At 39.0% G+C, this 18300-nt stretch overlaps 1 protein-coding gene across 3 annotated transcripts in view; it reads right to left on the bottom strand.

Annotated features, from left to right (window-relative positions):
- Positions 1 to 230: 230 nt before the first annotated feature.
- The window catches only part of UHMK1 (U2AF homology motif kinase 1), a 30478-nt gene continuing 12408 nt past the window's right edge, over positions 231 to 18300 (bottom strand). The window contains exons 7-9 of one of the 3 annotated variants that reach the window (XM_077886762.1): positions 14838 to 14926; positions 12510 to 12631; positions 231 to 255 (exon numbers count right to left, since the gene is read on the bottom strand). In XM_077886762.1, the coding sequence (XP_077742888.1) occupies positions 252 to 255; positions 12510 to 12631; positions 14838 to 14926 (215 nt within the window). In that variant the 3' untranslated portion in view covers positions 231 to 251. Of the gene's footprint in view, positions 256 to 5672; positions 12632 to 14837; positions 14927 to 18300 lie in introns of those variants that run through there. The other 2 variants (XM_077886761.1, XM_077886760.1) reach the window with 2 other exon arrangements.

Genomic DNA, 18300 nt, shown 5'->3' with positions numbered 1-18300 from the left:
TGCAGAGGGAAGACAGTCGCGGTGACAGCACCAGCAGGAGGAGGCGGAGAATAAAGCAGGAACACTGTCAAAGCAGCAGAGCAGGAGAAAAGAGAGAAAGCACTGGCAACTTCCCAGTTTCTGGGTCCTACCCTTGGGTGAGACCTTGGCTGCATTGTTACCCTTGCACTCCATAAACCGTGGCCTCCAACAGATGCTCCTGGGTTGTTCTGTTCAACTGGGCTAGTACGAATGGGTGAGAAGGGCTGCGGTCACCTACATAGATCACAAGGAAAGAGATAAAAAATGAGAAGCTATCTAGACACTACAATGACTTGCAGAGGAAAGTTAAAGGCTTGTTATTTCTGAGGGAGGAGAAACGGTCCCTTGGGTGTTATGGCTAAAAACAGAATTTTCCATAGCTCTTAGCATTAAGTATGATGGAGGTCTATAAACATTATAATTAATGTAATAGTACTAGAAGTAATGAGTAATGGCAGACACTATTAGAGAGCAACCTCCACCCTGAATTTGGTGCAGCGGTATCATCCTCGGATGAACAAGAATACCCCTGCTCATGCCTTCCGCGTCCGTTCAGGAGAAACCAGGTCCTAGTGGACAACTCGGGGTCTGATGACCCCGACACCTATTTCCCAGGATGCAGGAACTCAGGCTAGAAGACAACGGACTTGGCTAAAGAAACTGGGAACGTTGCAGAAGGGGAGGTAGGCAGGGGGATGGGGTAACTGGGTGACGGGCAGTGAGGAGGGCACCCGATGGGATGAGCACTGGGTGTTATGCTGTATGTTGACAAATTGTGTTTAAATTTTAAAAATGTTAATTAATTAATTAATTAATTAATTAATTAAAAACTGGGAATTATTTCTTAGGTTAGCTATGCATGGGGACCAGAGCGCCTCAGTGAGTCAAAAGCTTGACCACACCTCATAAATCAGCAGTGGCCCTGGGGTTTTGTCTGGGATGATTTCCAAGCATGTGTTAAGCATTATTTGTCATGGAACTTTGTGCAATAAAGAAGTTTATTTTTTTATTAAATGATCACTAGGACATTTGTCAGTTATGATGGTTCTTTGGATCCTATTTGCTCGTTCGTTTTCCTCTTAAAGTACCACATTCCAATTAAAATATTTTTGGGGGGAGTATGGGCCCTGAAACATATGCCATATTCAGCATGCCACTCCTCTGCCCCCAACTCCATTACTTAGTGACATGGTAAAAAGACAGGAAGGGGGCCCCTGGCTGGCTCAGTTGGGGGAGAATGTGACTCTTGATGTGAAATCAGGTGTAGAGATTACTTAGAAGTTTAAAAAAAAAAAAATCTTAAAAAAAGGACAAGGAAACATACTGTCATACTGTTTTTTGTTTTTTTCCAAATTTTCTTTGAGCATGGAACTTACAAGAAAAACTGTAATTAGAAACCAGAATTTAAAAAAATCTATCCTGGGTCTGTACATTGTTAGCAATTAGCAAATTTTTGAGACATAGTTTTAAAGAGAGTTGATTTTTTGTATATTTACTATTAGGTCAGGCATGTTGAGGTACTTAGGAATTTTAATTCTGCTTTCCTCTTCAATCATGACTGATGGATGTTAATGACAACACAGTCAATCCTGTTTCCCCCAAGAAAATACACTTTAAAAGAAATGTTAGCATTTATTAAATTGCAAGACTAGGGACAGATTTAGTTGTATCATCCGAACCGGTTTTTCCCCAACTGTTTTGTAGAACACAAATCTATCACAAATTTTAGATAGACATTAAAGGGGAGCCTGGATGGCTCACTCAGTCAAGCATCCAACACTTGATTTCAGCTCAGGTCATGAGATGGAGCCCCCATGTCAGGCTCTGAGCTCAACATGCAGTCTGCTTGCTGCTCCTCTTCCCTCTCCCCTTCCCACTTATGTGCTTTCTCTCTCTCAAATAATAAAAATCTTCTTTTTTAAAGATTTTATTTATTTGACAGAGAAAGAGAGAGCTCAAACAAGCAGGGGGACTGTAGTGGCAGGCAGAGGGAGACGCAGGACTCGATCCCAGGACCCCAGGATCATGACCTGAGTTGAAAGTAGAGGCTTAACTGACTGTGCCATCTGGGTGCCCTAAATAAATAAAATCTTTTTAAAAAGTAGACATTAAATACAAGAGTCTTGACTGGATCCAGAGGGGGGAGGTCATAAAAGGCACTGAGGCAATGGAGAAAACCTGAACCTGAGTTACACACTGGAGGCTTCTGTATCAACACCAAATTCCGAGGGTGTGATAAGGTATCATCGTTCCGGAGGGCATCGTCTATTCAGAGGAAAGGCATTCTGGAGTCCTTAGCGGTCCAATGTCATGAACTTTCAGACAGTTCGAAAAAAAGGCTACATTTTATCTTCGGCTATAAACAGGGAAGAGCAAGAGGTACAACAGATGTGGCCAAAGGTTAACAACAGGTGAATCTAGGTGAAGGGTGCATTGAGACGATTTGTTCCAACTCTTCATTTAAGTAGGCTTCTGTGCCATGCTGCTCGGAGGAACCTGGGGGAAAAGCATGCAGGCCTTCCAACTTATTCCGCCACGGGGTATTGTCATCCTACCTGGCTCCCCGAAGCTGCTCCTGAATCCATGCAGCATGCGAGTGCTCCGAAGCTGCTCCTGAATCCATGCAGCATGCGAGTGCTCCAAGGATAGTTTGGAGAATGCTGGCTAAGCATTCTTAAGGGAGTAAACCCTGCTCTGAGGTTGGCTTGTTCAATTCCTGCTTAATCTTTGGGCTTTCATTCCTTTTTTTTTTTTTTTTTTTTTTTTTTAAAGATTTTTATTTATCCATGAGAGCCACAGAGAGAGAGGCAGAGACACAGGCAGAAGGAGAAGCAGGCTCCCTATAGGGAGCCTAATGCGGAACTTGATTCCAGGACCCTGGGATCATGACTTGAGCCAAAGGCAGACGCTCAACCACTTAGCTACCCAGGTGCCCCTTATACATGTTTTTAAATGCATTTAGATATATGGCGTGCCTTTTTAAGCAAAAAAAAAAAAAAAAAAAAAAAAAAAAACCCAAAAAACTTTAATAGCATATTAGGCTCCCAAGAAGCACTCTTCAGCCGCTGCACAAAACTGATACACTGCTGTCCACTCAGTGACCAAATGTGTTTGCGACCTTTGTCCATTTTTACCTAAAACCCAGCTCTTTTTGAGCTTCATCTTCAAAAGGTTACTACAAAATCTCAACTTTATTTTCCTTAATCTATCACTCATATCCTTCTCAAGGATTGTAGTCCTAACAATGTAGATGTTCTAATTATAAGGCATTTTTTGCTTCTGGTCTGGTGAATATTTTCCAACAGAAACATCAATAATATGCCTCACTGCTTTACAGTCTCAATCGAACACATTTGTTCAGAGGTCCTTGTTTCAGAGCCTCTTGCCAGATCTTCATAACTCTGGGAGACATTTGATTTAGGTGGTATTTAAATATGCTGCCTTCGTCACTTACTTTCCTTTAATTGACCTAAGTGTTATTTTTATGTCATATGTAAGTAAAGATATTGAAGCATAATAGACATTATATGTAATATATAAAACATACAAGCAAATATGATTTACTAATGCACATAAGTACAATACACCGAAAACGGACGTTTGGAAATGGTCTAATGATTATGTGTTGTAAGCCTCCTCACAGTCCAACCTATGAGTCAAAAATTCTTATTAGAAACTGCAGAATGGTGGAGAAAACCATGAAGTACAATGAAACACCTGTGTTTGTAAATTGGAAATTTGCTTAGCGAATTCAATACACTCATTTTAAGAAGGGACTCCAGGACTTTGATTGTTGAGATATGCAACTTTATGCAGAAGGAAATGTAAAGGTGACAACTGAGCTGTTTTAGAAGATGAACAGGATTTCGGGGCACCTGGGTGGCTCAGTGGTTGAGTGTCTGCCTTTGGCTCATGGCATGATCCCGAGGTCCGGAGATCAAGTCCTGCATCAGGCTCCCTGCATGGAGCATGCTTCTCCCTCTGTCTCTGCCTCTCTGTGTGTGTGTGTGTGTGTGTGTGTGTGTCTCACGAATAAATAAATAACATCTTTAAAAAAAAAAAAGATGAACAGGATATCATCATGCGTATGAGATGTGGGGACAGAGATGGCATTTTAGTAAGAGGCTCAATATCCAGCATAAAACATGGAATTTGTAGAATTATGGGTAGTTTGGCATAGATGAAGCATACAGTATGAATAGGGACAGAGGCAGGAAATGAAGTAGGATTTATAGGTGGAACCAGATGGTGACATTTTAGGTGCCAATCTAAGGTATTTTTTGAAGACAAAGGGGATCAGGGAATAGTATGATCCAGCTCATTATTCATCATGCAGATCTATGGAGCACATGAGACCAGACATGGGGAGCCCATAAGAAGCTCCAGCATGGAGGGACAGATCAAGGACTAGACGATGTGGTAGGAGAGGAAATGAAAGAAAGAAGGATCTCAGAGGAATCTCCAGGTTGACCGGAAGGTAACCTAGCAGGGGGTGTTCCCACCAACCCCAAGGAGTAAGATGTCCATCCCCACAACCATACAGTGGAGTAAACACTAGGTACTATCCTGACAGGCGAGTTGTGAGCACAAAGTGTGTATGTGGGGGGAGGAGGTAACACACAAAAAAGTATTTAGTGCAGAGCCTGACACAAAGTAAGTGCTCAATTAGTTACTATGATTATTGCAGCTTTCGGGGAGAAGGGGGGGGGATCGAGGATTCCCAAGCAGCTCTTGAATCTGGCCTACGTCTGGTTTCAATCCTAAACCAATGCCCTTTGTTCAGCCCCGTGGTCTCCACATCAGCACCAGCGTCGCCTGGGAATTTGTTAGAAAAGCAAATCTGCAGGCCACCCCAAGAACGACAGTCATAAACTAGGGCTGGGTTCAGCAATCTGTACTCTTAATAAGCCCTCCCAGGTGACACGTTATAAGTGTTAAGGGTGAGAATTGAGGACTTGAAGATTTCGTTTTCTCTGGTCTGAGCTCTTAACACATCCAGAGGGTGTGCCTCATACCACCACCTATCACTTGAACTCCTCATCCAGACTAGTCCAGTCTGGAGGCTTCCTGAAAACACATTGCCCCCAGACATACCAGTGTATGACTACCACTTCTGAGTCGTAGGAGAAACTGGGCAAGTTTCTGTTCCCGACTTGGGCCTGAGGCTCCACCTATAAACTACCTAAAACAGTACCATCAGTGATGCTCCGTGTTTAAGGACTGCTCATGGTCACGATTGAACCTACTACCTCATTTGGTTCTAGTGTAAAAATAGTAGTATAGAAATACTACTACTGTCAGAAATTAAGTCACCTGTCACTTAATGAAAGCCATCTAACTTGAGAAAAGAACCAAGATTAGAACATAAATCTCCCAACTATGAATTCCGTTTTTTTCATTAGATAAGTCTGTTTCTATATTATCAAGAACATTCATTCCAAAATAAAAAGTTACATTTCAGTACTGCCAGTGTGATGCACTACCTCCATCAACGGAAGACTGTATTCTTTAGAAATGGATGGTTGAGGCCACATGGACCTTTTTCAGTGGTAGCTTTTGGTAAAAATCAAATCACAAAGTATACGTATCTGTTATCTAAACTTGAATATTTATACTAAATGCAAGAATAGCTGAAATGAAAAAACAGCTCCTTTATTTTTAAGCTTTATTTTATCACCCTTAAGAAACACACATCAGAAAGCATATCAACAGTGCATCTTATGGTTTAAGTCAGTTTACAACAAAACTGAACAAGGCAATTGTGTTTACAGAAAAAGTTTTCAGCAAAAAACTACACGCAATACAGTCCATTGAAACGCAGTGTCCATACTTTTTAGGTATATAGGAAAGTGAAAAATAAAAGTTCTTTGCTACTTAGCAAGAGAAAACAAGTTTCAAAGACTTGAATAGGAATCAGGAATTTAGGGATTTCAGAAAAGAACTTCTTGATATTGATACACATCTACATTTATAGTCCCACTGAGTTACTTTAAAAAAACAACAAAAACTCACAAACAATAAGACATCACCAAGAACAGAGAACCATAGTGCCAAGAAATGCCAAGACCAATAGGCTATTGAAACAACTGGTAGAAATGTCACAGACTATTCAATGTGTACTGTAATATTCTTGTAGTTCTGAGGTGAAGGTAAACCAACAGGAGAGAATTACTCCTTATAACTGGCTTTGGTTTGAGGGATATTTCACATTTTTTCTAACCATACCTTCTTATCAAAAACATAGCAATTACATGTTACTGAGGGAAAAGAATAGTAGATTTCAATCTTCACAACCAACCTCTCCAGTGCTAATATAGGAAGCCATGACCTGTTAAAATCTATTGATCATAATTGGATTTCTAAGAGTGATCAAAAAGGTAACAAAGATGGAGCCCTTTTGGGAAAAAATATCCCTTCTACCCCAGATTTGACACTGTTAAGAGGATATAAAGGAATGTTAAATCATTTAAGATTTTCTCAACAAAGAATTAAAAATGAAGGAGTAAATCCTGCTGGAAAAGACATGACAGCTTTACACTCTGCAAAGGAAATATTTCACAGAGATGCAGCTTAACTTTTTAAACTATAATAAATAAACACTACTTACTTCCGTAAGGTGCTATAACTCTGCAGCTAGTGCACACTAATACCCACTGTACTCGATGTGCAAAGGGAAACCCGGGGATGGCAAATCTCCAGTTTCTTTCTGATCCTTGATTTGCATAAGTGTGTTGATGCACACCAAATGCACAAAACTGGAGTTTAAATATTTATTTTTAAAAATTAGGTCAAACTGAATATGGATATTTAATCTGGTTTCATAAACTTGTAAAATAATTTTCTGGGGAAACAATGATGAGGAATGTGTAGGAAAGGCAATGTTCTACACTATAAGTACCACATCAGGATTTTTGCAAATAAACTACCACTTTTTGATCATAAACCAGATGGAAGGTCACTAATGCCAGTAAGAAAGCTATTTTCCTCCCCTCACCTCTCTATTTTATTACTTTTCTTTCTCTTCTTTACTATTAAGTTTGGCAGATATCTGACAACCCATGCTAACAAAATAATACAGCCATCCATAATTCAGATAACCAAATTGTATGCATGATTTAGAACACCTCACCTTGTCTGCTTTCCATGTACTCCTGACATGGTGAATACCAGTAAGAAGATAGCCTAGAAGGGGAGGGGAATTGCAACCGGCGCGGGGACCAGGGGGCGGGTGTAACTACATGTAATTCTCTTGCTGACAATCAAGAGTCTAACAAAATAAACTCTTTACTGTACCACAAGGATTAATGGTTGGTTAAGGCAAGAAAGATAGAAGACTTCTCTTTGCCTCTAAATTAAAATACTATGAACTTAGGTCATAAAACATAGATGAGTTTCCTTTAGGACACTGTGGAAGCTACTCTCTTTAATGGGAAATAACACTCAGGCAATCATCTGATAAATTTCCCATGAATTCCAGCATTTATTGTGATATAAACATAACCGCATGATTATGACCGCCCTCTGAAAAGCAAATAGAGCAAATTTAAAACATCAATTCTCATAAACAATATAAGGAACAACAAAAGTGCTGAGCTGTAGGAAGATGAATAAAAACTTTTTATCAGGAAAACAAAGGTTGTATAAACTTTATATCTTATATTCTGAACATCACCTTAATTACCACCTATAAAATATACAATTTCCTAAATGCTCTCTGGTTTATAGATATTTCATTTATAGCCCATTTCTCCTATAAAATTGCAGCAAAAATAGTTAAAATTGTTTACCTCCTTCTTAAATATTCACAGCCTTGTGGATTACATGCCACTGTGTCTACCTACTGGTCATCATACAATTTAAAAAACTGACAAACACTGAGGTGGGAGAGGTGACTAGGATAACAAAGCACAAAATCCTATGACATCAGGCAGAGAAGCAGCTACCCTTAAACAAAACAAAACAAAACAAATTCTTTAGATTTCTAGGGACTTTAAAAACTGAAATATGCACATCCCTCTGTAACGAAGAAAATGTAACTTATCCAAATATCCCACAAGAGGTTCAGAGGAGTTCCACATGATAGAGATTCAACATCTTTATATTCACTGAAAAAGCTTACTAGTAATACTAACTTGGAAAGACCACACCATCTCAAGTAAAGGTGATTTATTGAGCACCTTAAGAAGAAATGGAAAATTCTCTTGAGCTAATGACGACCAAAAGCTGGTTTGTATATGACCATATTTGCTAGGAAATAAATAAAAATAAATTGTAGCAGAGAGCCAGAGTAGTAAAATTTGAAGAAGGAATCTAGTATTAAAAATGGAACTAGATTCCAGGAAGAATTGATTCCGCCAAATAAGTCTGGCTTTCCATCATATGTAGTACTGGGGGGGAAAATCAAATATGAAGAGTTTTACATATACAAAATAAAGATAAATGAAGGAAATTTTGGACTTTTATACATGTGACTCAATCCAAAAGTTATTCCAAGGAAAAAGGCAGAGGTGCAATAAATTATCATCATCTGGGAGCTTTCACCCAAATGAGTTTTAGTATTTTGAGGAAACACAAGGCACTTGCTTAAATCTTTGACTGTCTCCACATCCTCTAGACTAAAATTTAGTCATGATGAGATTCCATCTGTACCCTAATCTGAATAACGCCACCTAGCATGTACCCTTGCATAAAATTCTAGGTAAAACACAGTTACTGAGTGTCTCGCCCACAGCCTCGCCCAGTAACTATGTTATTGTAATCACCATCAGTTAGATGGTGCTTATTTTCATTAAATTACAAAAACTAAAATGTCATGTGCTGAGTAAAACTAATGGCAGAAATTATCAAGTCAGAATGCAAGACCTAAGAAGAAAATGAAGACAAAATGTTACCTGCATCTAATGAATAAGTGCAAAGGAGCCGGGAAACGGCATGTGAGCGCTCAAACTGGACTCGGGTTTATCCCGAAGGATAACTGATGCCCTCGGCAGGGTGAAAGCCCAGCGAAATAGAATAGAAACATGCCTTATGCCCAGTTTCTCTTCAACTTCGTCTACATGGCAGCACTGTTTCTGGCAGCATTCCTTATTACAAATGTGCTTGGAGATTAAAATAGAAGTAGAAGTAACATGACTCTAGAAGGCAAGTTAAATAAGAATTCAGGATTTTTTTTTTTTAAAGGTTAACATATCTCAGCATGCTTTAGCAGCTGGAATACCAAAAAGAAGGCAATACTTGCCTCAATGAAAACAAAGGAAAGGACAAGTAAAACTCTATGGTTTTGTTCTAAAAGCAGCCAGTTTTGGCTCAAGGCATTAGCAGAGAGGGAATTTCCCCCCAAAGAATTGCTATACTGATGGCCACAAACTAAAGGAAGACATCCAGTGGCAGTGAGTGCAATCTCTTATTGCAAGAGGATAATTGTTTTATTAGTCCTTTAAAATGCAGCCAATAGTTTTACTCTGAGTTAGTGCTACATTTTACTGAGGAGTCCAACTCCACCTGTTCTCAAAATGGGGCATTTGAGTTTTGAAAGTGGCCAGCTAGCCACCTCCTCCAATGTTTCCAAAGAATCAAAATTTCCTATAGAATAATCCATTTATATGTTTTTTCTGGGCCAAAAATGTACCATGACAATACCATGGGATAATAGGAAACTGGAAAGGCAAGAGGGAAGGAAGCATGGATGTTAACTTAGGGAGGGAAAAAAAACTACCTGAGATAAAATTTATCCAAAAGAGTAAGGTTTAAGTGAAAAAACCCCTTGCCTCTTTTATTTTTACCCTGCCTCTCAAAAAGAAAGTTCCTAGGTTTTTAGTAACTTCAAGGAATCAAAATTTCTGTATATATATTTCACCCTATAAGAATCATAAAAATTGCATCTTTTGATAATATTTGGTTCAAGTTTGAGAAAGACAGTAAGACTAAACTTCTTATAATATCAGAGGAGGGAAAGAGAATCTGCAAATGTCATCTTTGGTAGTAATGGGCTAAAAGCTATAAAGTCACCATTTAAATCACAGGAGGCATCATTTTTTCAATTCTGTGGCTTTAATATAAAATATTTAATTCAATGCATGGTTACTTAGGCTCATCAATTAGTCCCTTAGCTCCCTCAAAACCTAGTTAGCATCTTCTATAATAAAATTCTACAGTGTTAAACACTACATATAGGTATGAATACAACAGCAACAAGAAGACAAAGAAAGCTGTGAAATTCAGCATCAAGATGCTAGCAGCATACTGCATCACTAAGCTCGAAAGCCTACCTGCAGTTTATTTGTAAGGGTTTCTTCTTCGTGGGGGTGGGAGGGGAAATGAGAAAAGGTACATGTGCTAACCTAGAATACCTCCCTTTAAAAGAATTCATGTATTCTGTGTTCATCAATATATATGGAAGAACCTGGTTTTTCTAATCACCATGGAAGCTGCTACCCCTACTAACATTTATGTTCTAGGAAAGCTTCAGTACTGGTTATACTCTCTTGAACTTTTATTTGGAAACAAACCAGCTAATCAGTTTCTGAGAGGGCCCAAATGAAAAGTAACACTTCTTCCTTCTAAGGGCACATTCTAGACACCTAAAATTTCCCCTTTAGGACCACGCCACAAGGCCTTTTGGCAATTCATAAATCAGCCTCCTTACACTGAATTTGGCTTCATAATAAATATTACGGAAGAGTCCTGAATAATGTAACTGTAAATAATTCAAATGTTAAATAGTAATTGTTTGAATAGGGTAAAATAATTCATCCTTTAAAATGTAAATTCTCAGCTAAGCTCTCAGTAACCTGCATGGCACACATAAAGAAAGACTATATGAGGAGGCTTCCAGCAGGTAAAGATATAAAAGCCTTTTTCCTTAGGAAAAAAAAAATTTAATTTCATTTGGATAAGTAAACAAGAAAAAGATTTGTAATCTGTATACAACTTTTCTTTTTTCTTTTTTTTTTTTTTGTATAATCAGTGCTTTATAAAGGTTTCTTATTTTAAACCTTTGAAGTCAATCTACCATAAAATGGGAGGAATCCATGATTACAATTCCTAACATCATGTGATCAACCATGTCCACGAACTCAGGCATACCAGCATCCTGTGCTCAGGGACACATTAGATTGCTGGGAATCCTTCTAAGAATTCTTAGGAGCTTCTCTTCCTTGCTACTTCCATCTTATTACAGCTACATCTTTCTTAGCTTCCCTGCAGTCAAACACGCCAGACCATCTGGGATGCTGTTCCTCTAGATTCTCTTCAGCTAGAGACAGGCAGAGAACGGGTGAAGAGTAGTGGAGGGAAGGGGGTGACAGAGATAGAGGAAAGAAGAAAGAAAAGAATCCTGGATTATTCACTTTCTCTTTGCCTATTTTTTTCTTTTCCCTTCGTTGAACATCTTTCTTTTTGACCTACTTCAATTTCCATCACTGTAGGTAGAACCCTGTCTTGAGAAATCTTACCATGACCACAGGAGATTCAGTACAAAAAGATGAGTTAATACAGGGTCTAAAGATCGGAGGACAGGGCAATTTATGTGTAGCAAACTTTTGCTTTGTTCCAATCGCTTTAAGAGAGTTTCAGTGTAACCTAGCCTAGACTCATTTGTTCTGAGCCTCTTAGGAATGAACTATTTTCTCATTTACATTCTTTCAGAAAGACCAACTCTCAAAAAACATACACCCTAAATCTGACAGATGTGAAACAGCTAGGGAAGAGATAGGTATAGACTGTATTAGCTCACAAGACTCACACTATAAAGTACGCTGACTCAAATCTTCTCTAACCTTTCATACCTGCACACTCACTCAAGCATACACACTAGACATAAAAATTGTGCAAGATCAAGCATCAGCTTTCTATTTTAAAAGCCTTAATTAAAAAAAAAAAAGTAGATAGGCTCACTGCAGTTTCTTTAAAGGAATATTCAGTACTACAGTACTCCTTTAAAAAAAATTCATAACTCAGTGTTAAGAACACAGTAGGTAATTGCTGCTTGACAGTTACTTAACAATGACTGGGAGCATCCAGTGCCAGCTATGAATATCAGTGGTAAAGAAGAACCACCTGACAACATAAAGGAGCAATCTTAAGGGATGTCACCAACTCTTAACAAATTTGTTAATATTCACTATGACATGATATTATTCATCCTTGCTTCATGATCACATGAAATAATTAATATCTTTTTAGGATACATACTGAAGAGCAGCACTTGCCCTACTGCACAAAAAAAAGGTTGCCCATATGGATGCTCTAAAACCCCTCAATGTATAGCTGAGAGGTCTTGTCCTACTCAGTGCCAAACGTTTGCAGTGCAGCCACTGCTTGAGCAATGATTGCACATTAGTAGGATTAAATAAATGTACAAAGTATTCCCTTAAAATGGTAAGGGGGTACTTCTGCATTCAGATATAGAATACAATAACCCAGGAAATGGAGGAGAAACAGGAAAGAGTCCTTAGGTTACTGATTAAAGCAAAGTTTGATACAGATACCCCCTCTTGTAGGCACTCAGCGGGTAGAATGTAGCCACAACAAACTTCCCATCAAACATCCTTCCAGTCAGTAATTTCTGAGCAGCTTTGGAATCACCAGCATTTGCATACTCAACAAAGACCTGGAAGAGGACAGAGAAAACAAAGTCACTTCATTTCCATCAAGACTGTTTTAGAGTAGGTTTCTCCAACTTTAGCGGACACATACGTATGTTATCCTTCGTTACAACACAGACTTGGTTTCAGGAGGTGTAAGGTGGGCCCTGAGTTTCTGCATTTCTAAAAAAAAAAAAAAAAAAAAAAAAAACTTCCAGGCGATACCAATGCTGCTCGTCCATGGACCACATTTTTGAGCAGCCAGGTTTAGAATACCTCCTGAACTCAGCTGAACTCTGAAAAATCCAGACAAGTTGGATGAAAAATGTACATCTGCTGGCCATGTTCATACAGGAGTGGTGGACAGCTCTAGACGCTTGCCAGAGACAGGGCCAAAGAGCCTGGCGAGCAGGAGCGCTTCAACAACACCTCAACGATGACCCAGGCTTTTAGAAGTGGAAGGAGGAAAAACCGGTCAAGGTCCCTGGGTTTTATACCATTAAAAGATTTGTAGAAGCCATAACTACAGTGGGGAACAAGTTTGAAACTAGCTAATTTCCTTTTCCAGAGTATCTGAATTCCTGAGACAGAGGATTCAGCATAATTTATGCTCTTTTGTTGATCTAAAGCAAAAGTTAGGGCAGCCCGGGTGGCTCAGTGGTTTAGCGCTGCCTTCAGCCCGGGGCCTGATCCTGGAGACCCAGGATCGAGTGCCAAGTCAGGCTCCCTGCATGGAGCCTGCTTCTCCCTCTGCCTGTGTCTCTGCCTCTCTCTCGCTCTCTCTGTATCTCTCATGAATAAATACATAAATAATAAAATCTTTAAAAATTAAAAAAATAAAAAATAAAGCAAAAGTTACTGGGAGAGGAAATAATTTCAAATGACTTGTCCTCAGTTACCCATAAACTTGTGAACCAGAAAAACAACGGCCTCAGCCTTCTCAGCTACATGCTCTTTTTTGACGTCAGCAGTCTTCAAAATGGGGTGCAAGCACCCTAGACACTGTGACTTTCAACGGGAAACAAAAATAGATCATTTGAAGGAAATCAATTTCCAGAATCTCAGCTTACAAGCTGTACCTTCCCCTAAAATCAGTTCTACCTAGAATTCTGAGGCAGACTCTCCTTTTTCACTTCCCCTTTCATAGAGGCCCTTCTCCCACCTAAGTCATTTCCAAAAGGAATAAAAAATTTCCAGGGTATGAAAAGAAGAGATAATTCCAAATAAACTACTTTTTAAATGAATCTTAATAGGTAAACAAAGTACCGTGCCCTGCCTCTAACTGACTGCTCACTCCTCATCTTAGTGAATATTTCCATTAAGGATGATGCATGAGGGGTGCCTGGTGGTTCAGTGATTGAGCGTCTGCCCTTGGCTCAAGGCGTGATCCCGGGGTCTTGGGATCAAGTCCCACATCGGGCTCCTTGCAAGGAGCCTGCTTCTCCTTCTGCCTGGGTCTCTGCCTCTCTCTGTGTCTCTCATGAATAAGTAAATAAAATCTTAAAATAAATAAATAAATAAAATCTAGTGTGAGGGCTGTTCAATACCTACAAATGCATGTGACCGCTCCCACAACAAAGAATGAGTCACCTCAAATGTCATTAGTGTGAAGGCTGAGAAATCCTGAATAATATTGTTCCCAGAAAAATCCAAATAATACAGATAAAAGATTTTTAAATGAACTTTCAAAAGATTTCTCTAACACTCTTTGCCCTGAAATTTAGAATAATAGTTTTAGAGGTTGTATATTTTATAGGTAAAAAACTAAGGGTCATCACCACAAAGCCAGTCACACTGAGACTGGAACTCGAATTTCAGGATTCTTAGCACACTTTCCTTCTTTAAATTAGCACTGATGATTCCATTACAGTGACAATCTAACCTAAATGGTTTTCTAACTCTACTTAATTAGAACAAAACTAGGCCATAATATTTCTGCAGCTGACCATGACCTAAATTAGCATATGATACTGTTAGTGTCACTGTTCACAATGTAGAGAACACCTTTTAAGAAAAAAAATCTTAACCCATAAAAAAAAAATGCATGCATATATATTCTAGAATTTTTTTAAAAAAAGTGGAAAGTACAAGAAAATAAAAATATCCACAATACAAAATTTATCATTTCTACCAACATTTCTGTGTATGTACATCTTTCTGTAGAACTAAAACATTTACTTAGAATTTCAGTAACCTCTGGGTAATTCTGAAATTATAGAAACATTCACTTACTTGTCCTCTGCCAGGATTTTCCTTTGGCACAAGGAGAGATACCACTGGTCCATATTTTTGACACTCCTCTTTTACATCTTCTACAACATCTGATTATGAAAACAGAACAGTAACCACTTTGCTGTAGTTACCAAGCATTCATTATTTTAAAATTTTAAAGCATCAAAGAATGCAGGAATCCATATTTTCATTTTCTACATCTTCTAAAATTAAGCTTAAGAATAATATAAATTCAATGCATTTTTTAAAAATTTTTATTTATTTATGATAGGCACACAGTGAGAGAGAGAGAGGCAGAGACACAGGCAGAGGGAGAAGCAGGCTCCATGCACCGGGAGCCCGACGTGGGATTCGATCCTGGGTCTCCAGGATCGCGCCCTGGGCCAAAGGCAGGCCCTAAACCGCTGCGCCACCCGGGGATCCCAAATTCAATGCATTTAAACACTTTTATATGTTAAATTTAACATATGAATAATTAAAATTCAAATGATCAAAAAAAATTTTTTTAAAGGATGTATCCAATTCAGTTCAACAAATTGACAAACTTAATGACCAACTTCAATGTCATGCTTGCTTTTTTTTTTTTTAAAGATTTTATTTATTCATTCATGAGAGACACAGAGAGAGGCAGAGACACAGGCAGAGGGAGAAGCAGGCTCCATGAAGGAAGCCCAATGTGGGACACGTTCCCGGGACTCTAGAGTCACGCCCTGGGCCGAAGGCAGGCGCCAAACCACTGAGCCACCCAGGGATCCCCTCAAATGATCAAAATTTTAAAAAAAGTTTTCTTCTCACTTTTCTTTCTCTCCCTGAAGGCAACAAACATTAACAGTTTCTTTTGTATTCTTCCATAAATATAAGCTTACAAAAAAAATCATAAATGCTTTTAAGTAAAAAATTCCTATCTTGCTTTCTCTTTATTAACACAGTACATCTTTGGGACGCCTGGGTGGCTTAGTGGTTGAACATTTGGCTCCAGGGATCGAGTCCTGCATGGAGCTCCCCACAGGGAGCCTGCTTCTCCTTCTGCCTCTCTATGTGTCTCTCATGAATAAATAAACACATAAAAACACATTGCATCTTTAAGATCCTTCAACATCACTCCATGAAATTTTCTTTTTTTTTTTTAAAGATTTTTATTTATTTATTCATAGAGACACAGAGAGAGAGAGAGAGGCAGAGACACACACAGGCAGAGGGAGAAGCAGGCACCATGCAGAGAGCCTGACGTGGGACTCGATCCCAGGTCTCCAGGATCACGCCCTGGGCCGCAGGCAGTGCTAAACCGCTGCGCCACTGGGGCTGCCCACTCCATGAAATTTTCTTATCTGTTTTTATGGCTGGGTAGTATTTCACTCAATGAGTGGTCAATAAATTCTCCATGGTGTCCCTCACTACTAACTAAACTATTTCCAAATGTTTTGTCCTTATAAATAATACTGTAATAGATAAACCTGTATATATCTCATTTCACTTATCCATTTCCAAGTTGACCTAGAAGTGGAAATGCTAGGACAAAATGAATACGAATTTGTAATTTTGTTAGAATTACCAATCTGGGGCAGCCCCTGTGGCGCAGCGGTTTAGCGCCCCCTGCAGCCTAGGGTGTGATCCTGGAGACCCTGGATCCCATATCAGGCTCTCTGCATAGTGCCTGCTTCTCCCTCTGCCTGTGTCTCTGCCTCTCTCTCTCTCTCTCTCTCTGTCTCTATGAATAAAGAAATAAAAAATCTTAAAAAAAAAGAATTACCAATCTGCCTATCATAAAGTTTAACAATTTAAACTCTCTCCAATGATGTATAAAAAGTATTTTTCTATACTCTACCCATAAAGTTATAAAATATTTTCACTGTCAATGTTGGGTGATGAGTGGCTCAGTGGTTGAGCATCTGCCTTCAACTCAGGTCGTGATCCCGGGGTCCTGGGATCGAGTCCTGCATTGGCAGAGTCCACAGGGAGCCTGACTCTGTCTCTCAAGAATACACAAATTTTTAAAAAAAATGTTAGGGGACAAAGATCTCACCATACAGTTTTAGTGAGCATTCTGATAAATGAGAATGAAGTCTATGAGACAGAGTTGCGCATCCTCTTCTCTAAATTGTCTATTTTACACCCTTTACCCACTATTTACTGAGTTGATTTGTAAGGGCTCTAAGTTAAGAGCTATAAAGTTGAATAATTTTCCCTTTTATTCTCTTGATTTGGAATCTTGATCTTAATCTTTACAATCTATTTTGGTCTGAAATGGAAGGTATGAATCCCCACCCAGATGACAAGACAGCCATCCCAACATGTATGATTTCTAGCTAAGCAAGTTCACCTAACACTAGTAAGCATTATCTGATGACAACCTTGCTAATCAGAACTAACAAAAGTGCTGAATGCTACTATATTGTCTGTTGCACTTTACTTCATGTAAGATTCTCTATTATAAAGATTTATTTACTTATTTATTTATTTATAGAGCACACACTCGTGTGAGGAGGAGGGGGCAAAGGGAGAGGGAGGAAAAAAACAGACTCCTCGCTGGAGGGTGGAGTCGGGGTAGGGAGGCTGGCTTGATCCCACAAACATGAGATCATGAACTGAGGTGAAACCAAGAGTCTAATGCTAACCGACTGAGCCACCCAGGTGCTCCAGTTCATTTAAGATTCTTTTTTTTTTTTTTTTTAAGATTTTATTTATTTGAGAGAGGACGAGAGAGAGCACATGCAAAGGAGCGGGGAGCCTGATGTGGGGCTTGATCCCAGGACCCTGGGATCATGACCTGAGCCAAAAGCAAACATTTAACTGAATGAGCCACAAAAGCACTCCCATGTAAGATTCTTAAACACTTAGAATAATAGCAACATTAAATACTCAATGTATTTACAAGCCAAAAAAAAAAAAAAAAAAAAAAAGCAACATTTTATAACAATATACAAAAAAAGGAGTAGGCATAGTATGCCCAAGGTTTACTCAAGAAAGCCCAAGCTTGAATTTTATAGAGATAAAAACTATTAACAGAATTAGGTGATGAAGACAGTACGTAGATGGATTTCAAGGACATAAGTAGTACTGCCAAGAGATTATTTAGGACCTCTGAGCCCATAATGACCTGATTAAAACAATGCTGAGGGCAAGACTACTATTTCAAATAAACAGGCATGCTGAAAAGTTGAGGTTGCAGATTGTCCCAACTATTACAGATTCAAAGAAATTATGTTTGTTTTATTTGTCAGATAACTATACAAAGCTCAGGGACATAAAATAATTTACCCTTACAAAAGATAGTGGGGGGCAGCCCTGGTGGCTCAGAGGTTTAGCGCCACCTTTAGCCCAGGGTGTGATCCTGGAGTCCCAGGATCAAGTCCCACATAGGGCTCCCTGCATGGGGCCTGCTTCTCCCTCTGCCTGTGTCTCTGCCTCTCTCTCTCTCTCTCTCTCTCTATGTCTCTCATGAATAATAAAATCTTTTAAAAAA

The sequence above is a fragment of the Canis aureus genome, chromosome 38 (assembly GCF_053574225.1).
Source record: "Canis aureus isolate CA01 chromosome 38, VMU_Caureus_v.1.0, whole genome shotgun sequence".
NCBI classification, from domain to species: Eukaryota; Metazoa; Chordata; class Mammalia; order Carnivora; family Canidae; genus Canis; species Canis aureus.
This window is presented reverse-complemented; position numbering and strand designations above follow the sequence as displayed.